Raw genomic sequence first — 24,265 nt, 5'->3', positions numbered from 1 at the left:
TTTCATAGGTAAATTTATAGTATGCTCACATACTAGGAATTTGAATATCTTTAAATGTTTATCGCCAAACTACATAAGTAAAAATTGCCCGTTACAGTCTAGGTTATCTTTAGAGTTTTGTTACATAGGACCAATCATACTGTTTAGAAATATCTTTATTTGGGTGGATATCTTTTTAATTTCCCTTACCCCGAGTAAAAACTTTTTAAAGTAGGAAGAGAGTTTAATGTAGGCAATGTCAGTAGACTTTTGAGACAAAAATCCAACTCTGAGTATCATCTAGAATGGACTTTTAGCCTAGGCAGAGGAAAAGGAAAAGGAACAGAGCAAAGAAAGGAAAAATGTCTAGTCATGGGAGAAAGGAAGTTGGAGAGTGAGCTGTGGAAGAATGCTATCTGCAGCCCTAGAATAGAGCCTCTGAAAGAGGTCAAGGACTTTTCTCAGAAACTCCTCTCCATTGCTGTGATTTGTTGGAGAGTGTAATTTCCCTCAGGTATTTGTGGTGGGGAAAACGTGAAGAACTGCTGGATCACTTTAGCTAAATTTGGGGTCTCTGCTTCCAAGCTTGCTCAACTAGTCTTTACATCACACTCAAGGGAGTTTTTTCCCCTTCAATATAAATAAGCTTTATGTTATTCTGTAACCTTTCTTTTCACACTGAGAACAGAAAATTACAACTGCTTTTCATAATTTAAAAATTCCCTACCTACCTCTCTGATCTAATCTATGACTCTGCCTGTTTCCCACTGTGTTTTGACTACACTGTCTTTATGCTTCTGTTTAGGACTGTTGTTTTAGCTGTGCCTTGGAATGGTTGTCTTCTTGCTTTGCCGCTTGGTTGCTTCTGTGTCAGCTTACATGTCAGTTTCATAGAGAGGTCTTCATGACCACCCAATATTAAGGAATCACCCAGGCATTCTCTTTCCTATTACTGTATTATAATTCTTTGAATTATTTGTATCACTATCTGATGTTTTCTTGTTTATTTCATTTCTCTATTAACTACTGTATCTGTAGTGTCTTGAATAGTGCTTGGCATATAGTTGGAGCTTAAAAAGCATGTTTTGGGGGAAGAAATGTTATGAATCACTGCTCTAGGACTAGGTGGGCTACCCATATAACATCAATATATCTGGGCCAAGTAATACTGTCTGTAGTTTTAAGAAACCTTACGTACTTGCACTGTAAGTTTTATTGTGATGAAAGTAGACACCTAATAATAACAGTGAAAAAGAACTTTCACGTTGAAGTCTGGAAAACTGGGTTTGAATATTAGCACTTTCAGGTATAATATAAATTAGGTACAATTACTATACTACAGTGACTGCTCCTTCTTCTGTAAAGTAACTTCTTACAGGGTTGTTCTGAAATTAGTGAAGTAGAATATTTAGTTTTTCATGTAGTAATACATGGACTATTTTAGGTTCTCCCTTGCCTTCCCAAAGAAATTAAATACCTTTAGCTATTTTTTAATGACAAAGTTTTAAAAGGTATTCGTTTTATATTACAATTTTACTACGTGTATTATATAAAAACGTAACTTAAAATTAAATACCTTAGAGTATCTCTAGTATTGCTGTTGAAAACTGGTTGACTTAATAATTTCAACTTTTTCCTCATTAATTCTTTTATTCCTTATATCTTTCTTTTTTTTGTCACAATCAGCCAATTTCCTTTTGATTGATTTTTCATGTAGTTTGAAACCCAGGGTTTTATTCTTTGTTTTTCCCTTTTGAAATATTTATTATAGAAAATGTAATAAACTAGGTAGAAACATGGATATATTTATTCATTTCTAGGCTTTGAGAATTATTAAAGAATAAAGTACATTCAACTTTTCTATTTTAATTTTTTGTGTGTGTAAAAACACTACATTTGATCACGTTGATCAACTCCTGAACACAATCTGCAATTTTCTGCCTTTAAATGTTCACTAATATATTATTAAACTTCTCAGAATGCCCCTTCTTCTTCCTTCTCACTGGTTCAAACCTTATTCTCTATAAAGATTTAATTAAAATCTACTTTTTCTCTAGTGACTTTCCCAACCTGCTGTATTTGAAATGATTGTTTAGTTTTTTAAAATCTTATGTCAGCTGTTGTTTGTAATTAATCATATTTTACCCTTTTGATACTTTGTTAATTTACTCATTGGTAATTAATCATTTTACTTTTTATACTATCTTATTTTGTGATTTTTAACTGCCATCATAGTTTTCAAGTTAATAGCTGTATGTTCCCATCTATATTTCAAGCTCGTTGAGGTATCTTTCCATAGTGTCAGCTGTAACATTTTTATTTTATGTGCTTAATGAAATGTTTTATTTATTTATTTGTTTTTATTTATTTTTTTACTCCTTATTAAACAGCCTTTTATTTTAGTCCCAAAAGAAATAGTTGTGTATTTACTGAGTAGTAATATTATGAGGTGGTTAAGTGGCAGACTTATTGTAGCCACATTGCTTAGATTCAAATCCCACCTATACCACTTAATAGTTGTAGGATCCTTGGGAAAGTCTCAACCTCTCTGTGTCTCAGTTATCTCATCTGTAATAAAGAAAAATACCCTTTAGGATTGTTGTGTGGATTAACTGAGGAAATAGATGTTAAATGCTTATCACATTGTTTGGTGAATAGTTTCCACTCAGTACATACTAGCTGTCCTCATGAGTATTAGCATGATTATTTTATGGAATAGTGGAAAGAGGCTTTAAGGTCAGATAGTCCTTGCTGATTGTGTGACCTTGGACAACTTTTGTTACCTCACTAAAGCCCAGTTTTGGCATTGGTAAAATGGGGATTATTTATTTTGAGGATTAAATGTTAATTTCTGTATAAACCTCTGTGTGTGTGTGTGTGTGTGTGTGTGTGTGTATGTGTGTAACATACTATATGCACTGGGCACATATATGAAGTGATAGATATTCAACGGTCTAGCAACTCTCTTTTTTCTTTTTTTCTTTTTAAAGATTTTTATTAAAAAGATAGCTAACCAATTTACATTCCCACCAACAGCACATGAAGGTTCGTTTTTCTCCACAGCCTCTCCAACATTTGTTATTTGTCTGGTTGATAGCCATTGTAACAGGTGTGAGGTGATATCTTATTGTGGTGCTGATTTGCATTTCCCTAATAGCTAGTGAAGTTGAAAATTTTTTCATGTATCTGTGCAGCCGCTCTGGAAAACTATATGGAGGTTCCTGAAAAAATTAAGAATAAAATTACCATATGACCCAGCAATCCTTTTCCTGGGTATCTACCCAAAAAATCTGAAAACATTTATCTGTAAAGGTTTATGTACCCCTGTGTTCATTGCAGCAGCATTCATGGTGGCGAAGACATGGAAAGAACCAACATGTCCTTTGATAGATGATTGGATAAAGAAAATGTGGTATATGTATACACAGTAGAATACACAGTGGAATTTGGCCATAAGAAAAGAAGAGATACTGCCATTTGTGACAACATGGATGGATCTTGAGATTAACATGTTAAACAACAGAAGTCAGACAGAAAAAGTCAAGAACCCTATGACTTCACTCATATGTGGAATATAAAACTGAAAGCATCATAGGAACAAGACAAACAAACACATTAAAAAAAACCTCATAGACATAGACAGCAGTTTAGTGGTTACCAGAGGGTAAGGGATGAGGGGGGTGGTAGAAGGAAGAAAAGGGGCTCAAATATATGGTGATGGAAGGAGAACTGACTGAGTGGAGAACACACAATGTGATATATAGACGATGTATTATAGAAATGTACACTTGAAACCTATGTAATTTTACTAACCATTGTCACTCCAATAAATTTGATAAAAAATGTATATAGCTAATATACAATATTAGTTTCAGGGGTATACCATAGTCATTCAACATTTATATACCTAAATAAGTGATCACCATATTAAGTCCAGCAACTGTCTGATATTATTGACTGTATTCCCTAAGCTGTATATTGCATCCCCATGACCTATTTGTTTTATACCTGGAAATTTGGACCTCTTATTTCACTTTACACTTCCCTGTTTTTAAATTTTTTCAATTACAGTTGACATGCCCTATTATTTTATATTACTTTCAGGTGTACAGAATAGTGGTTAGACATTTATATAATTTAAGAAGTGATTTCCCTGACTAGTACCCAACTGGTACTGTATGTAGTTATTACCATATCATTGACTATATTCCCTATGCTGTACTTTATATCCCCGTGACTATTTTGTAACCACCAATTTGTAGTTCTTAATTCCTTCACCTTTATCACCCTGCCTCCTAACCACCTCCCATCTGTCAACCCAACAAATCTAGTAGTACCCATCTGACACCATACATAGTTATTATCAACTATATTTCTTATGCTATACACTAAATCCCCATAACTACTTTGTAACAACTAATTTATACTTCTTAATCCCTTCTTGTTTTTCACTACACCCCCAATCCTCCTCCCATCTGGCAACCATTAAAATGTTTTCTGTATCTATGAATTTGTTTACATTTTGTTTATTTTCTTTAGATTCCACATCTAAGCGAAATCACATTGCATCTGTCTTTCTCTGTGTAACATATTCTACTCAGTACAATACCCTCCAAGTCCATACATCCCACCGCAGATGGCAAGAATCCATTCCCTTCCATGACTGAGCAATACTCGTTGTATATATGTACCACTTACTCTTTACCCATTCTTTCATCTACAGACACCCAGGCTGCCTCCACATCTTGGCCATTGTAAACAAGGCTGCAATGACCATATGGATGCACATGTCCCCATGAAGTGGCATTTTGGGTTTCTTTGGATATAGCCCCAGAAGTGGGATTACTGGGTCTTCTGTTATAGCCTTTGTTTTGAAGTCTATTTTGTCTGGTGTAAGTATTGTTACCCCCATTTCTTTTTCTTTCTTTTTTCCATTTTTTATAAAATATTTTTTTCTATCCCTTTACTTTCCATCTATGTTTGTCTTTCAATCTGAAGTGAGTCTATTGTAGGGTTTAATTTTCTGACCCATTCAGCCTACATGTGTCTTTTTGTTTTTTAATTTTATTTATTTGTTTATTTACTTATTTGTTTGTTTGTTTATTTATTTATTTATTTATTTATTTATTTATTTATTTATTTTTTTAAGGAGGGTGCAGCTCACAGTGGCCCATGTGGAAATCGAACTGGCAACCCTGGTGTTAAGAGTACCACGCTTTAATTAACTGAGTTAACCGGCCATCCCCCTACATGTGTCTTTTGATTGGAGCATTTAATCCATTTACATCAAAAGTAATTGTTGATAGATTTGTAGCTATTGCCATTTTATTATTCATATATAAATAATGAATAATTATTATATATTCATTATATACATATACATATACATATATATTTATTTTTGTTAGTCTTCAAAGTCCCTCTAACATTCCTTATAATATTGGTTTGGTGATGGTGAACTCCTTTAGCTTTTTCTTGTCTGGGAAGTTCTTTATTTCTTCAGTTTGAAATGATGGTCTTGCTGCGTAGAGTAGTCTTGATTGTAGGTCTTGGCTTTTCATCATATTGAATATTTCACGTCAGTGCCTTCTGTCCTGCAAAGCTCCTGTTGAGAAATCAGCTGACAATCTTTTGGGAGCTCCCTTATAAGTAACTAGTTGTCTTTCTTTTGCTCTTTTTAGGAATCTCCTTTGTTTTTAAAGTTTGCCATTTTAATTGTAATGTGTCTAGGTGTGGCCCTGTTTGTGTTCATCTTGTTTGGGACTCTCTGCGCTTCCTGGGCTTTACATCTGTTTCCTTCACCAGGTTAGGGAAGCTTTCAGTCATTATTTCTTCAAATAGGTTCTCAGTTCTTGCTTTCTCTCTTTTTCTATGGTTTTGTCGCCCAGTGATGCAGATGTCATTATGCTTAGTGTTGTCCCAGAGGTCTGTTAAACCATCCTCATTTTTTTGGATTCTTTTTTTTTTTTTTTTTGCTCTGCCAATTGGATGTTTTCTGCTATTTTGTATTCTAGAATACTCATTCCATCTTCTGCTTCATCTAATCTGCTGTTGATTTCTTCTAGAGCATACTTCATTTCAGTTATTGCATTCTTCACTTCTGACTGATTCTTTTTTATGGTTTCTATGTTCTTTTATATGCTTGCCATCTCTTTGTTGAAGTTCTCATTAAGTGTCTTGAGCATCGTTATATCCATTGTTTTGAACTCTGTACCTGGTAGGTTGTTTGCCTCCATTTTGTTTTATTTTTCTCCTGAGTTTTCTCCTCTTCTTTCATTTGGGATGTCTTTCTTTTTTTTGTTTCCTCATTTTGTTTGCCTCTCTGTGTTTGTTTCTGTTTGGTATATCTGCTATGTCTCCCAGTCTTGGCCAGGTGGCCTTATGTAGTAGGTGCCCTGTGGGTTCCTGGCACAGTTTCCCTGGGCACCTGCTCTGGGTGCTCCAGGAGTATCCCTTGTGTGGGTTGTATGTACTCTCCTGTTATAGTTGAGCCTTTATTGTAATTGGCATGTCAGTGGGAGGATTGACCCTCAGGCTAATTGGCTATGGGGTTTGTTCACATCCACAGTTTTATAGGCTGCTGTGTTGGAGGCTTACCCCACTGAGTGGGATTTGTTCCAGCCAGTGTGCTCTGCCTCTTGTGACCAATCTTTGGGTGTGAGGTTTGTGGGGCTAATTGGGTGTTGCTCTGCTGTGGTCTGAAGCCAACCTCCAAGTATGTTGGGTTTGAGGCCTCTAGAGAGGGGCTCTGGTGCAGGCCCAAGTCACCCACTACCTGTGACTAGTCAGGGACTACCTGGTAAGAGCTACAAAGCCTTCAGTGGTTGCTAGTTCCCCAAGCTAAACCTGGAGGTGCAGGGGAGGGGCCATGCTGTGAACCAAGGATGGCTGCTACCAGCACCGAGCCTGGGTTAGCTGTGATAAAAGCCTGGACACCCTGAAACCTGCTACCACCTACTGACCCCCTTAAGGTTCAACCATTGATAAAGCTTTGTATGGTATGTAAGTTGGGTGAGGCAGGGTCTCAGGGAGTCACTAGAATGGGAAGTGTTGTAGTTACCATTTTAATGTAGTCCTGGTTTGGTGCCAGTGCTGAGCCTAGAGCTACTCAGCAAAAGTCTCTCAGAGCACACCAAGACCAGTCGCCACCTGCCTGTGTCCCACAGATTCTTAGTTTTCCAAGAAAGTGCAAATTGGGTGAGCCTGGCTGCTCACTGAGAAAGTGCCTTGGGCATTGGGGAAGTTGGGTGGGGCCAGCTCCCAGCAGAGCTCACCAGACCAACTCAGATTTGGCTACAAACGTGGGGGGAGGGCTCAGCACAGGAAAGATTGTTCCTGTCTGTTAGCTGCTGGTGAGAAGGACTCCACACAGGGAAAATGGCAGCTTTCCTTCAGCCCTCACTGTGAAACTACACAGCTCAGTCTGTTCCCCATCCCCTGTATGCTTCTGATGTCCCCTGATTTACTGTCCCTTGTCTGGAACCCAGGGTGAATGCTTGTGAATGAGTGAGTCTGTGTGCAGGCCCTTTAAGAGGTCACCTGGATTTCCTGCAGCCTTCCATCCTACTCGGACGGTCAGAATCCCAACTGGTTTCACAGCCAGATGTTGTGGTGGCTCCTTTTCTCCAGTACCTGTACTCTGGGCTTGGAAGCCTGGTGTAGTGCTGGGGTCCCTCACTCCTCCAAGGGGAACCTCTGCAGCTGAGCTATCCCTCCCTATTCTAAACTGCCACACAGAGGTTTGGGACAACCCGTTTCACATCTCCGCCTCTCCTACCAGTCGCAATGTGGCTTCTTCTTTATACCCTTGGTTATAAAACTTCTGTTTGGCTAGACTTCAGATGGTTCTCCAGGTTGACTGGTTTATAATTTAGTTGTAATTTTAATGTGTTCATGGAAGGAAGCAGACACAGTGTTTTTCTACTTTGCAGTGTTGGATCTCTCCTCTCGTTTTCTTTATTCTGAATTGCTGTTGTATTTCTGGAGGCAGAAATATAAGAGCAATTCCCTTCGTACCATCCTCCTTCCTTTTTTCCCCTTCCCTCCCATCCACCGATCTGTATGTCCATCTGACAGGAACTAAAAGCAACTCAAGGAAGGATGACTCTATCAATTGGTTTAGTGCCTTTATAACCTGAATTGTGGGCAGCCCTAACATATTTTTGCAAGTGTCTACTCCATTCAGAATATGAGTTCATATACATAAATGAGTAAAAGTGTTAATCTGGGAAACAGATTTTGGCAGTATAAATTGGTTTCATAATAGTGGACTATTTTATTATCACTTGTACTGGTGTCCTGCCTAAGAACACTATTGGTACAGAAGTCTTGATTTGTGCATGGTGGTAGTTTATTCATTAAGTGAAATTAGTAATTTCTTATGACAGTACCTCAAAGACAGTTGCTCATAGAGTTACCACCTTTTCATGTAAAATATTGTAACTATATGAGAAAAATGTAGATGCAAACCAAATGTTAATTCTAGAGGATCATAAATTCAAATTTTTTTCTACAACAAACAATAAAAAACTTCCAAAATTGTCAGTGTTTTCCTTTTTCTCTTAGACCGGAGAACTTTGGGTATCCACCCTGTGGGTTGGAGTCTCATCTTAGGTCACATCTGAAGACTATCCATGGTGGTCTATACAGCCAGTTATGAGAGGATATTAGCACCACCTTGTGGTGCCGGCTATTCCATGCCATTTGCTTTTCTGCCCTGTCATTATTATTATACAAATCTGATAATTCGGAAAGGAAAAGTAAGGAAGACCTCAATTTGGCCATTGTCTTTCCAAAGCATATATACGTTCTGATCATTGGTCTTACTATCGAACCCTTAATATTTTCACAGGATTTTCAATTTTAGATCTTGCTTATTGATTTAAGAGCTTCAAATTCTTAGTCATATATACCAAGATTGCTTTAAAAATGTAGAAATAATATTCGAGGTTATTCTGGTACATAATACTTTGAATTGTATTAAGTTATTGTAAAATAAGTTTTCCTATCTTAAAATTATTTTAGAAATAAGTATGATGTATTTGTTGAATTTTGTCTTGATTTATATTGTAACATGTAGTGTAAAAACTGATTTAAACTATGTAGTTCTTTGAAAATAACTATAAAAGACATTTTAATATTTTTTGAACTAAATTTTATAGTCATAAAATAACACTGACTTTTAAAAGCAACATTTTAGTAAAAGTCAGAATATTAATTTTCTTCCTAGGGTTTATTTTATAGTTTTCATATTTTGAATAATTAGTTCCTTAATGTTATTCTTCATTAGAACATTTTTAGATTTTTAAAAATTTGTCTGGAAAGCAAAATATATTAGTTAAATTCAGGATTACAGGTTCTATGTAGTTTCTTAAAAAATTTAGTGTTGATGATGGACAAATATAAAGGGCAGAAAGCACAATAATGTGGGTATCATAATGAAGATATTTTGTATTTTAGATAATAAAGTATACTACACATGCTGAATTCTCCATGTAATTTAAAAAAGTATATCCATTTTTTAAAAAGTACTAATTTCCGAAGTTGACTGTATTGCTAAACCTTGAATATTTGTAATAAAATTAAAGAATAATTTAAGTGTAGACTTAAATAGAATTTGTTTAATTCAATACATGGGTTAATCACACCACATAGCAGTTATGTAGCAGGCAGTTTGCTCATTCTAATTGAAAAACATGGCCTGTAGCTTATGGATCAATGTACAAAGAAAGCATGCAGTAATAATACTTAATTATAAAGGAAAACCACTGTTTTTTTTAAAAACATTGTTATAAACATGACGATGTTACAAGTAAGACAATACAGATTTCTTAATTAATGTAACATATCGTTTTCCTTTTTTTGAATAACATTTTTTGTCAATAAGAATATAAATAAGGACATTAAAAATACCTATCACTTTCATTTCACAAAACAAAGGAATTGTAACATTTAAAAATAGGAAGGGCATAATTTCATAAAAACGTTTTCTAATTGTAATTTTTTCATGGATTTATTCCTACTTGAGTATGATCTTTTGGCAAGAGTAAAACGTGTTGTAGGTAGTCTGTTACATCACTTGGAAAATGAGGAACATTTTACTAGCACCAGTGACAGAAGCAAGGGAACTAACAATGGGAGTCAGTTTGAATATGTACATTTTGTTTTTAGCCACTTTCAAAGATTTTTTGGATACATTATCCCTTCTCTTAGGGACATTGGTTTTGGTTTCTATAGAGTATTTATTATTGTATCATTATCCATATCACTGTGGAAAATTATTTGCTTTTCATGGAGATCAATACTTTCAATTCTTATATTCTCTGTACTCTTATTCCAAGCAATAGTGTTTATGCCCACAGACTTTGGAGGAGATGATACTGGGATTGACTTCCTAGCTATACTAAACTTGAACAAGTTACCACCTATCACTGATCCTGTTTTCTCAACTGTAAAATGAAGATGATAATACTTGGCATATAGTAATAAGTACGTAGCAAATAATGGCTATTATCTATTATTGTCACTAGAATAAAACTTTAGAATGACCTTACCAAACAGAGTCTTACTGGAAAATCCCTTAGATGCTTGTTATTAAAGGAATGGATGGGCATTAATTGCCTCTCAGTATTGAGGCTAGGGAGCTATACCACTCATACATTGTCTCAAATCGAGGATTGGGAAAGTTTTTATGAAAATCCAGATAATAAATATTTTAGACTGTGTGGACCATAGGTCTCTGTTTCAATTACTCAACTATGGTGTTGTAGCACAAAATTTTACAGCTGTAGATGATACGTAAATGAGTGAGCATGGCTGTGTTCCAATAAAATTTTATTTATAGACACTAAAATTTGAATTTCATATAATCTTTATATCACGCAAAATTACACTTCTGATCTTTTCCAACTATTTTAAAGTATAAAAACCTTTCTTAGTTTGTGATCTTTACAAAAACAGTACGCTGATTTTGGCTAGCAAGCTGTTGTTTGCTGACCCCTTTCTTAGAGTAGAAACATTTGAGAGCAGGATAGTAGGCAATCTCCATAGCATAACATCAAGACAGCATCTTTTGTAAATGAGGGATATCAAAATTGTACTTGTGGTACAACTATAAAGTCCTCTGATTCTAAGTGAGATAGCTTTTAGAGAATAATATCCAGGAGTCAGTCTTACCTCCTTAAGTAATTAGATAAATGAGTGTTTTCGCACCGGGTGCCTAATGTGTGGAATGATCCTACTTAGATATTAGCAGTTAGGGATAGAGAGCAGTTCTCTCTCTGTGAACTATAATATCATAGTGAGATACACAAAAGGAGGAGAAGGTATGCAGAGAGAGGTCAAAGTCAGGTAGAGAGAGAATGGCTGTATGGTATCTGATAAGTTTAGATTTAATGCAGAGTGGGTTGGTTAGACAGTGTCTAAGCAGAGGAATAACTTAACTAACCTGGTTTATCAATATAAACACATGAAATCTTTAGATGTTTACATATATTCTTTTAAACTTTTATTATATTTTCAGTAAATAGAATTTGGCAAGTTAAAAAACCAAGAAAGCAGATTTAAAAAATTAATCCATCATGCAAAACAGACCACTGAATTTTTCTTTTTTTTTTTTACATATATCCTGGTGTTTCACCCTATTTATTTTCTTTTGTATTAAATTGTATTTTAAAATTTTTGTTTAGTCATAAGAATATTCCTATTTTCAGATAGTCTTCATAACCATCATTTTAAGATTATTATTATTTAAAGATTAAAGTACTTTGTCACTTGTATACACACAGTTTACTTAACTACTCAATTTTGGAGATCTAGATCATTTCAAATATTTTCTATTATGAACAACTGTAAAATTCTTAATATTAAGCAATATCTGTATTTCTTTAGAATAGATTTTTGGAAACAGGATTGATTAATTAAAAGGTATTAAATTTTCTATTACCAAGTTCATATGCAAAACTGTTATATTTATTTAAACTCCAACCAGCAATGTGTTACCAGGGTTCAGCAAACTTTTTCTGAAGGGGCCAGGTAAGTAGTTATTTTAGATTTGTGGGCCACATAATCTCTATAACAACTACTCAGTTCTGTTTTAGGGCAAAAGCAGCCAGTGACAATATGTACATAAATGGAATGGCTGTGTTCCAAAATATTTGTTAAAAGTGTTTAATAACAATATCTCACAGTCTGGAGACTGAAGCTTGTGTTATACTATCAGTTATGCCATATTTTAGCTTTGAAATTGTATGTCTAGGGGTTTTAGAATTTAAAAAATTTGACAAACTTTAAAATAGTTGTAAATCACATGCCACTCAAAGCTCCATTGTTATTTTTAAAGTAATACTATGAAATTAGTATTTTTATAATTGTGATTGGTTTTAATAGCTATAACGATGATTCATTACTTTTCAATTTTTTTGATATACTTGCTCCATATTAATCTTTGATGTTCCAGAGACTGTAATCCAGTTTGAATGCTAAGAATGGTAACGAATTAACTCTTAACAGTTGCAACCATGAATTCAATTTAATACTAGAATGCTGTGCAGAAATAAGAACTCTTTGTCTTTAAAAGCTTCTAACTTTGTCGTCTAACCTTCACATCTGTGTGATCTTTGTAACCTTGAGAAATCTGTATAAGGCTTACTATTGCTTCCTCTTCAAATTTACATGTATCTTACAGTGTTTTATGCCTGTGTTACAGAGGAAAGATGTGAAAACTAGAACCATGGTCAGGTAGAATAAAGCATTTGTATGTTACAGAGATGTGTTGGTCTTTATGATGTTCTGTGTGGTATAAAAAGAATAAGAGTCTAGATAACCATCAAGTGCTCTTACAAAAACCAGTAAGTATTTTTGGAAAGTAATAGGTAGGCTAAATTAAACATGCAGATTTATTTCTTGCCTCCACCATCAATCAGCAGGGCAAGCCAGATTAGGGAAAGAAAATGATTTTAGTTTCAGGTTACTTTGTGAAAAACATATATTGGGGATTTTTTTCCTTTGGTTGGTTTGATACATGCAGGAAAGCAATTTTGTAAGTTTTTTGTTTACGACTAGAACATGCTGATCCAAGATTCTTATATTTAAAAATCCACCTTCATTTCTGAAAAATTGAAAGAAATCAGTTGGCTAGAGAAGGGTGACTGATAGAATGAAAGGCAGTATCCTGACTTAGGAATGCTAGAAATTTATCTGATTTATGCCATGAGATCCTAGATGAAATGAGAAGTAATGATGTTAAGTATCAGAAAAATACGTGCTTGTCTGGTCTTGATAAAAAAAGCATTGGTTTTAATTTCAAGTTAAGATTTATTATTATTAATAAAAATTTTAGTATTCAAGGATTTCATAATTAAATCAAAATGTGTACTCTGTCTTCTAGTCTGTTGAATATTATGATTTTGAAAGAATCCTTTCCAGTCTTTACTGGTTACATGGAATTTAAAGACTGCAGACACTGTCTACTGTGGGTGACTGAAGATTCTTTTTCTAGTTCATTTTTAAGAATCATTATAATAGAAATTATTTATTAAGCTTCCTATTAGAATTTATAGAAAGAAATACATGCATATAATTCTTCACTCTGTGTGCTTAAAATTTTAGCCAGATGGGAATAACTTCACATAGTCAGCAAAATTAAAGTGCTAAATCAGTACAAGATAAATTTTTTAGAATTTCATCATCAGAGATGATCAGTATTGGCTTTAAATTACTTAAACTGATCTAAATATTTTATTCCAAATTATTGTACATCAATTTATATTTTATGCATCATTAATTCAAAAGGTAATTCTGTCATATTGTTTACATTGTCTTTACAATGTTCATAGCTTTAAATTATTTAATATATGCTAACACAGTTAAAATATATGTTGGAATTTTGAGCTTATTTATGAAAGAGATGAAGAAATATTTGAAATTAATAAAAGTGTCCTATTGGACAATAGAAAAGATTTTACTAAGGTATATGAGTCAATTAGTAATAAATTTTATAGTGATTATATGTTGCTTTCTAGTTTATATTTCGATTATATCAAATCTTCTAACACTAAATTCTGTTTAAATTGAAGAACTGGTTTTAAAAATTATTTTTTAGTTACAGGATCCTAGATTTGTTCGTATTGATTTGGTGCAAGATCATGGGATGGGGATTCTGAATAATGAAAATCCTGAATAAAGAACCATGACAAATTGAAAATCGATAAAAGAGAGATTTATATTATATATCTGGTAGCTTTCGAAATGGTTTTTACTTGTGGTGAATCAAGGTTTTGCTTTTGTTTCTTAAATGAACCAAAGTTTTTATTGACATTCAAAATAGATCGGAAAAAAATACTTATGTAGTTTCTTGATTTTAGAATATAAATAATATAGTAACATTATTTTTAAATCATGAAGTGGTATGTTCTACCTTGGTTTGTATAGAGCAAGTTAAATATCACTTGTATATTCACCCACATACACTCAGACATATCATTATTTTGTTTATATATTACATGTAAGCATATTTTATAAATACACGTACAGAGGATGCCAAAAAAAATGCATACGCATTTTAAGAAAGGAAAAAACTGTATGAAAATCGTAATACAATGAATGACGCTACCATTCATTTGGTTAACGCCATCTTTTGAGTGAACATCATACTACATATTGCTACTGTAATTCAAATCAACTTCAAAAAGTAATACATAGATAACGTCTCTTAAAATGTGTACAATCTTTTGCCCCCCCCACCCCGCCCTGGTACATACTCGTATAGATGTAGTACGTGAAGTTTCTGTGCAATACCAGTGTCTGCACTTTGCTTTTTTCACTTTAAATATGCTGCACTTATTTTGTGTCATTACATACATTCCTGCTTCATCGTTTGGTAGCTGAGTAGTGTTTCATTAAATAAATTGTCATTATTTGCCTGTAGATGTTGATGTTATTTACATATTTTTGTTATTATAAAACTACAAACGAACATCTTTCTGCATAGGGCTTTAAGAGTATCTACAAGTATTATTGTAGGGTTCCAAGAACTAAAATAGCTGGATCATTGAGTATGTACATTTAAAATTTTAATAGGTAATTCCAAAATGGATTACAAATTTCCATTTATTTTCAACAGAGCATGAGAGTGCTTTAGCCTTATTAGTAATAGAATTTCATTATTTAAACTTTTATTAATCTGTGTTTCAAAAATTATCTTACTGTTTACCTGGAATTTCTTTGGCTGTTAATAATGTCCAGTTGTATTTATTTTGTGATTTCTCTATTTATATGTGTTGCCCATTTTTCTGTTTGGTTGTATTTCTTCTTCATAATTATTAGGAAGTCTTCCTGTGTTATGAGTATTATCTTTGTCATGTATTTTTCTAATATCTTCTCCTACTCTGACTTTTGCCTTTAATTTTGTTTTAGTATGTTTTATCATTTAGAGGTTCTAAGCTTTTTATTGTTAAAGCTGTCTGTAATTACCTTTATGGTTTTAGGATTTTATGTCATGAATTTAAAGTTGGAGAACAAAACTTTGAAACACCACAAAGTATTAATTACTGACCGTTATGGTTTGAGGTTACCATGAAATCTCATTTGTCCATTCTGTGCCAATTGAGAAACAAGACACATGAGTCAGATAGAAGGAGGTCAGTTATTAACTTAATAACTGATAAAACTGATTAACTGTTTGATCTGGAGAGAAAAAAGAAAAACAACAGCAGGAAAAAATAAAAGAAACACACGCAATGTTGATGAAATCCAGTTCTTCTCCTTTCTCAGAAGTGCCTGAACTGTATTGGATAAATACACGCAACCGGGGTGAGTTGACTCAACTTTGAATTCATGAACAAGGAGCAGAGATGGGTCCTTAATTTTGTAAAGCAATAGCATGTGTCACTATTTCACACATTTTGCGGTTACCTGAAGCACTCATAACCTCTTTTCCATCCTGTTCTTAACTGATGACATTCTTATTTACTAAGAAAACTCAATTGAGTCAGTGGCTAAAATGAGCTCTTTAATACTTAGTATTGCAGTTGGCCAGAGAATGGAAATGTCAATGGTGGTAGGAAGTCTTAATAGCTAATTTGAATCAAAGGGTGTGCAGAATTTGGAGAGATGGAAAGAAAAAAAATACATATGTACATAAGTAGGCGTTTGATAAATATTTTTTATTTGATCTGAATTGGTCTTGATAGTAACATTTGGCAAATCAGAGGACAGTGAAGGAGTCTACCGTAAATTGAAAAATAAATGCATTGTTACACAATTTTATTTCCAATTACCACCATCTTGTTCTTTGTGCTCTAAGGGCATATATTTTACTTCTATGTGCAATATGAACCCCATGTTATACTGTTATTGTTTCTACTTGAAACATCAAGAGTGTTTTTAAAGAGATTTAAAGATGTATATGTATGTATGTGTGTGTGTGTGTGTATATATATATATATATGTATGTATGTATAATTGTACCTGTATATATATATTATATATAAATAAAAGTAGAATATTTTAAAGAAGTTCTCTTTATTTACCAATATATTTCTCATTTCTGGTATCCTTCATTCCTTTTTCAGAATTGAGTTTCTATCTGGTATAATTTCCTTTCATCTAAAAGCACTTTACTTATATCTTCTAATAGTGCAAGTCTTTTGGAGGCAAATTGGTTTTATTTTTATTTTGTCTTACTAAAACAAAATATTTTCAATCGATAGAGAAATCTGGGTTGTCTTTTCTTCTTTCAGCATTTTAAAAATGTCATTCCATTACTGTCTAGCCACCATTATTTCCCATGAGAAGTTATTCTTATGGTTTCTTCATATGTATTGTGTCTTCTTTTTCTCTGATTTCACTTTTTTCTATTTGATTTTCTGCAATTTGATCATGGTTTATCAAAAATATTTATCTAGATCTGGTTTCCTTTTATTTATTTTTCTTGGTGTTTGCTAAGCTTTTTCAATCTGTCAGTTGATACCACTCATCAGTTTTGGAAAGAACTTTTGAAAGAATTCTTCACCTCTGATACTGTATTTTTAAAAATTCTAATGTTTCCATTTGGCTCTTTTTAATAATTTCTGTCTCTCTTCAGCAGCTCCCTTTCAGTTCATGCATGTTTTTCACTGTGTTCTTTAAAATACTTATCTGTGTTGTTTTAAAGTCCCTGTTTGGTAATTACAATATCTGTACCACCTTTGGGACTAGTGTTATTGGCTGTTTTCTCTTTTGCTAAGTGAGTCATTTCTTCTTGTTGTACTGTGTATTTCCTAATTTATTAAATCGAATGCCAAACATTGTGTGTAAAAAGAATAACAGAGCCTATGATAAATAATGTTTATGGCCACAAACTAGGCATGCCTCTTTTTGACATGTTATTGGTGTAATTGAATTGGGTCTGGTCTTTGCTTTGTCTTCTGTAGTTGAGCTGGATCTGATTCTTGCTTTACTTATATTAAACTTACTGCAGGCTTCACAATTTTTGAGAGCAGGACCAGTATCTTTCTTTTAATATGGACTGTGATTTTCTCTCAGTTCTCTTGACCTACCCTCAGACTTCAGCATGCCTTGTTCACCTGTCCTTCCATGGGAATCTCTTTTAGTGCCTTTCCTTTTCCTACTCATCGATTGCCCTACTTGGTGCTCACTGAAAAGTTCAGAGTGCCTGTGGGATTTCTTTCAGTTCTTCTTTGCACTCAGACTTCATTGAGCTCCACAGACCGGCATCTCAGTGGGGTCTTTCTCATCTCTTCAACCCTGATCCCTATCCTTCTCATGAGCGTTTGGTGGAGGCTTGTTGAAAAGAGATGACAGGTGGTGGACTTCCCTTGTGTCTAGGATTCTCAGAGATTCTAAACTATCGTGCCAGCCCCCAATAGTTTTTTAAGCATTTGTTAAAAGTTCAGTTGTTTTCTTACCAGCTTTCTTCTACTGCTGTGCCAAAAATGAAAGCTAGTATATATTCTGCTTCTCCAATGAGGAGCCTTTCACTTTTATCATTTTTGTTCATCAGGTGTCTTTGTGAACTCTGCTGTCTGATGATTGTTGAAAAGCTTTGATAGGTTCCTTGAGTTGTTCTTATTGTAATGATGGCATAGGGTTCTCTTGTGATTTTCTGTATCCTAAGAAAAGGGGAAGTAGTTGTTAATGAAATAACATGAGCTACCATACACACATACTTAAAAATCTTATGATTCATTTACACTAAATTTAATAATTACTTTGGATAAAATTGCCAGTAATTGGCAGCTCATCCATGTTCTGCCTTTTCTTAGATTCTGATTAATCTGTCTTGCCTTTATCACCCACCTTGTTTTGGAAGTATTGATTTGTCCTTTTTGTTAGCTGTTTAGCCAGAATTCTTAAAATTATTCTTGAAAGAGTAGCAAATAATTTCTTCAGAGCTATACAAATCTAAAAAGTCCTTTCTTTGCTATAGCTGCATAATAGAAAAATCATGATTTTTTGTAGCCACTTAAACTTACATGAAGATTAATATGTCTGTGTTTTTTGCCTCATTCATTGATTCAAGATAAAATGCCGGGCACTTTTTCCCAATTATAACTTGATATTTTACAAGACAATATCATTGGTTTACAAGGGCTCTATAGCTAACAAGAAGCATGTATGTTTAATTTTAATACTCTGCAACTCTGATCTTTATCCCTTATTTCATCTCTCATTTCTCAGTTTTTAGGATGTAACTGAAAATGACAGTGGTGCCTTGGTTTAACTAATTGGTGAAGCCTGAGTGCAATATGGATAAGTGAACCATTTGGCAGTGAGCAGAGAAGTAAAGCACACTTTTTTCATTAGTTGTCTCCCAGGCTAAAATTAAACAGAATAATATATTGCCAATTTTTAGTGATTTATGGGGGATCTGTTCTGAGTCAGCTCAGTATCAGACTAATTGTCTGCACACTTACATGTCAGAACTTTTGTGTTACTTTTAAAGGCTATGTCTTATAAATTGAGTATAACATGAAAATAATTCTTTTTTATTTAAAAGAACATTATCTCTAAATTATAATTTTAACTAAATTGATATTAAACTAATACATTATTCTATTTTATCGCCTATTTAACATTCATGAAGTTCAAGCCTGATTGTGAGTCATTTTTGGTATAATGTAACCATATACTTATATGAACATTTAATGGTGAAGTATTTTTTAACTTGTTCAGTATAATAAATATGACTTTCAAGATTAATTTTCCTAGTGAAAATGTTTGTCACATTTCTTTTCTTTTTCTTTCTCTAAAATCCCAATTTAAAAAGTGTGCTAAGAACATATTGAGAAAGTTTTAAAACATTTACTCAACACATTTAGTTTTTGGCACATCTGAAAAGACTTTTAAAATAAGTTGCCTAATATGGAGAATGTCTGAAATTTCTTAATTTACTTTTGTCTTTTCCAGTTTGTGTATGGACACTGCTTGGTTTACATAAGATTTTTTTGGGGGTATTTTTCATCATAATTAAAGTTTTTTATATATGGTTTATACTTGAGATAGACAATAGAAAGAATAAAACTTATCCTGACATTTGTTTTACAAAACCAATTTAGTTTCTTCTTATGTTACTATCTTTTAAATATAATAGTTAGTAGGTTGAAAAGAATATATGTAATATATGTGTAAGTTTTAAAGTAAAATGATAATAATGAATACCATTTACTCTTTGCTAAGAAGTTGATTATTTGCTTTTTTATTCCCCATGGGATCTTTTTTTTCTCTCCCCATTCGTGGTGTTTTCTGATCTTTTTCTATTCAGTGTTGTATAGCTTCTTTTTTGTATGTTTAATGTTGGTTTATTTTTACTTATCCAGTTTGGATTCCTTGGGCTTCTTGGGTTTGAGGTTTTCTATCTAACAATTTTGTAAACATCTCAGCTATTATTTTGTTGTTAACAATATTACCTCTATCCCATTCCTTAGTATCACCCTCTGAAATCTAATTAGACACGTTTGGTCTTCTTACTTAGTCCTCATATCGCTTAAACGCATTTTAATAGTTTTCTTTCATTTTTTTTCTATCTCAGATGCATTTTAAATTATCTTACTGTGTTTCTTCCATTCCACTATTTTTTCTTCAACTATATTTATTCTGTTGTTTGACTTGTCCAATGAGTTTTTTTACTTCAACAATTAAATTTCTCATTTCTATGAGTTCCATTTTTCTTTCAAATCTGTTCTTTGCTGATACTTTCTCATTGTTTGTTCCTCTTCATGATTCCATACTTTTGTACTTGAAGCATTTTATACATGGCTTTTTTATGTTCTATATTCGGATATCTCTAGTGCTTGAAAAGTGTATATTTGTTGTTTGTTGATTTTTCTGAGTCTAGCTCACAGCGGCTTGCCTTCTGCAGTGCTTGCTGATTTTTTGTTATGGGAACCATTTACAAATCTTAATTTGTGACTGTTACTGACAATGAATTGGAGACTTTTTTCAAAGATAGCATTTTATTCTGCTTTTTGCTGGTGGCTATAGGGATATTCCTCAGCAAGAAAATCTAAGGCTCATCAACCTCTATTTTCTATTGTTTACAGTTTGAGAATCTTAATTACTTCCATATTCTTAAATAAATAACATGATTTTTCTTGCTCTTGATTGTTCATTTTATAGCATTATTTTTTGATATCTACTGTGGGAAATAATAATTGGCCAACTTTTGCCCTCCTTAGCTCCCATCATATATTCATGAATCATATATTCATTCTTGTGTACCCATGCTCCCAATATTGTTATATCATGGGTTTGATTGTTAATTAATTCATTTGTTTTTTTGGAATTTGTATAGTTTTATGAATGTTAGTCATGGCACAGTCATGTTGTAACCTAAGGTTAGTTATCCTTTACTGTGTAACATCTGTTTTTCCTGCATTAAACAATTTTTGTTAAGTTTTCCATGCTCCTGTCATTATTTCACTGTTGTCATCCTGGGGATTCCCATCACTTTTCTCCTGTGTCAGAGCCTTTGTCTTCTGGATCCCAGTGTTTTCTTTCTTGTTATAATTCCTTCTTTTGGTGGAACGCATTTTTTATTGTTAATCATATATTATTTGTGGTTTCATTTATACTTATGTGCTATTAATTGTAAAACAAATTATATTACAGTGGGCTCATATGACAGGAAGTGGTCATAGTAATTTAAATCTAATGTAATTTCATTTCTCTGTATGGATTTTAGAAAAATGTTTTAACCTTTAAGATTGAATTACATATTCTTGAATTTAAATAAATTTCTTAAACTCTCCATTTAAATGTGTTCAACTCTTTTCTTTGAAAATGAAAGGTTTTAATAGTGTTTCATATTTGGGAGCAAGTTCTATTTCTCACCTAAAACATTTTTGGAAAGAATGAGTTGTTATAAAACAAGAACACTATTCAAATTAACTCTTGCTGCATACTGTAATACTATATTTTTGTTAGTTTGTGGAGATGAGAGTCTCTGGTGTAGTCGAGATGCTAGAATAGTTTGATAACTGGATGTAATTTTGGGAAAGTCCTATTTTGTTTCCATTAACATAATATAGCATATTTAAGCCTTTATTCTGTATACTAGTGGTATTTGAACAATCTGCTGGTATTTGAGATAACTAGATGTAATTTTGGGAAAGTCCTATTTTATTTCCGTTAACAGAATATAGCCTATTTAAGTCTTTATTCTGTACACTACTGGTATTTGAGAAATAGAAGAATTTGGGTTTTTATGAGGAATTTGTATTCTATTACAGGAAAAATGCATATTAAATTGTATTTTTCCATTGACTTCAATTATGACGCTCCTTGGCAATCATCTTGTATTTAGCTTCTCCCATCATTTCGTCCTGACATGTGTTTGAGTGAATCATTGCTCACCAGCACATATCTTGGTACATGGAGGGGGATTACTTATGTCATCTCAGCATGTCGCCTAGGAATCCATACCAATTCTGTGTCCATGGGAGAAGTAGCAGTGTGAAGTGGAACAATATACAACACAAATTTTGCTTGTTTGAAAATTATGTGCAAAGCTTTGAGAAAGGGGGAAATTTATCTTTCTCTTGCTTCTTCTTCATCCTATTTCCGTATCAGTGTACTTCACTTCTCATAGGACTTGGTATTAATACTAATTGTACTAATGCTAATTGTTTAAATAATCTGCGGTATTGTAGAACAAATGTGCTAACCTGAGAAACTATCTACCATTTACTCTGACTTGTTTTTTCTGTTCCTACTTGGTGGACGGTCCTTGTCTCAAAGCTGAAGAAGCAACTGAGAGCAAAACTGACAAATACTCCTTCCTTTATATGCCATACATTTTTGTAGAGCTAAAATTTTTACCGAAAAATATATGTAGAAATGCAAAAACTTATTTATGGTTATGCATAAATTAAATTGCACATAAATTAAAAATGGGGTATTCTGCTTTAGTTAAGTCCTATATGAACTACTTTTTATCAGAAAGGGACAAAAATATTTCAGTTAGTAGCATTGAATTGCAACTTTCCATGTTTCAACTTTGTGTTTTGTGTCAGAATGTTAGCCTGCATTTCATCTAGGCAGCTTTTCTCTCTCTTTGCTTCTGAAGGTTTAAAGCTGTAATTTATAATGATTTATTGAGTAGTTATTATAATTCCTTCTTTCAAATCATGAATTAGTTTTGTAATATAAACAAAAAAGGGAGATACTCTTCTCATGGCCAGTATAGAAATTGCTGTTTGCCTAAAAATATTAAGCTTATTATGCTTTTTAAGACAAATGCATTTTATTGACATATAATTTCATATTCCATAAAATTCATTATTTTAAAGTACATAATTTAGTGTATATTAGTATATTTGTAAGGTTATACAACAATCACAACTTTCTAAATCCAGAGCATTTTCATTACTCCCCAGATAACCATGTATCTTTTGGCAGTTATTTCTTATTCTCTCTTCCCCCTGCTTCTGGCATCCACTAATTTACTTTCCACTCTCTCTGTTTTTGCCTTCTGGCCATTTAATATAATGGAATCATACAATATGTGGTTTTCTGTGACTGGCTTATTTAACTGTTTTCAGGGTTTATCCATGTTGTAGTATATATTAGTACTTCATTCCTTTTTTGTGGATAAATAATTTTCCATTGTATGGCTATGCCACATTTTGTTTATCTGTTCAACAATTCAAAGACATTTGTGTTGTTCCCATTTTTTGGCTATTATGAAGAATGCTGCTGTGAAAATTTATGTACAGGTTTTTGCGTGGACATATGATTTCAGTTCTCTTGGTATATATCTAGGAATGGAATTATTGGGTCATATTGTATCCATGTTTTTCTTTTTGAGGAAATGCCAAACTGTTTTCACCGAAGTATTTGCACCATTTTACATTCACCAGCAATGTATAAGGGTTTGAATTCTTTCACATCCTTGTTAATGCTTGCTGTTTGTCTTTTGTATTATAGCAGTCCTGTGTGAGGTGATGTCAAGCTTATTGTTTTTTTATGAGAAATTATAACTATTTTAAAATCTTGCTTTTTAGGTGCTGTACTTCTCTGTAGTGTACAAGGACTAGCAGTTAATATCGATCCAATTTTATACACCTGGCTTATTTATCAGCCCCAGAAACGAACCAGTAGACATATGCAGCAGGTGAGGAATTTTTATAATTCTCCAAATGAATAAATCTTTTCCTTTGTCATTATTAGTTGTATATTTCTTCTATTGATTTGATTTATGAATGTAACAGAATATAAAAATTAAAAACTACAGCTCATGTCTAAAGGAGCATCTTGTAAAGGTTTTTCTTCACTTTGTTCTAATTTCATTTGAAATTTCTACTCTCTCTCCCCCCTTCCATTCTTCCTTTTATCAAATTCTTACAGAACATGAGGCAGTATCAGGGGCTACAGAAATAAAAGTCATGGTTGAAAATATCTCTCCCTCTAGAGTTATTTAGTTTATTTGGAAATATTAAGGAGTATAGTAATGCCATTCTTAGTAATTGCTATGTTAGACCTATGTACAGGAATATATGGAAACAAAAGAAAGGAATAGTTCTCGTATGCAGGTGAGGGTTTTAAAAGGAGGAGTTCACAGTTGAGCTGAGCATCATAGGAGTAAGCCAGACAGGAAAGGTTGTTTTAGGCTGACCTGTGTGAGCACAGGCAAGGAAGATGCAATAACTTGGCAAGAAAGGACATTCAGTGTTTCCAGACAGAGCCAAGTGTTCATATAGAGATTCGTAAAAATTGGAGATCAATTCATAAAATATTTTATTTGTAATGCTAAGGTTTTGAGATGTTATCCTGAAAGGTAAAGAGGAAG

General features: G+C 33.2%; 1 protein-coding gene across 8 annotated transcripts in view; it reads left to right on the top strand.

The window, feature by feature from the left end:
- VPS13B (vacuolar protein sorting 13 homolog B) overlaps nt 1-24,265 on the top strand; it is a 735,829-nt gene that overhangs the window by 267,723 nt on the left and 443,841 nt on the right. For all 8 annotated transcript variants that reach the window (XM_074316465.2, XM_019757646.3, XM_019757649.3 and 5 more), the window contains exon 20: nt 23,481-23,590. In XM_074316465.2, the coding sequence (XP_074172566.2) occupies nt 23,481-23,590 (110 nt within the window). The remainder of the gene's footprint in view (nt 1-23,480; nt 23,591-24,265) is intronic.

Source organism: Rhinolophus sinicus, chromosome 6 (assembly GCF_057876585.1).
Source record: "Rhinolophus sinicus isolate RSI-liver-muscle chromosome 6, RSI-T2T, whole genome shotgun sequence".
Taxonomy (NCBI): Eukaryota; Metazoa; Chordata; class Mammalia; order Chiroptera; family Rhinolophidae; genus Rhinolophus; species Rhinolophus sinicus.
Note: the sequence above shows the minus strand (reverse complement) of the source record. Positions and strands in the feature narration are given on the sequence as shown.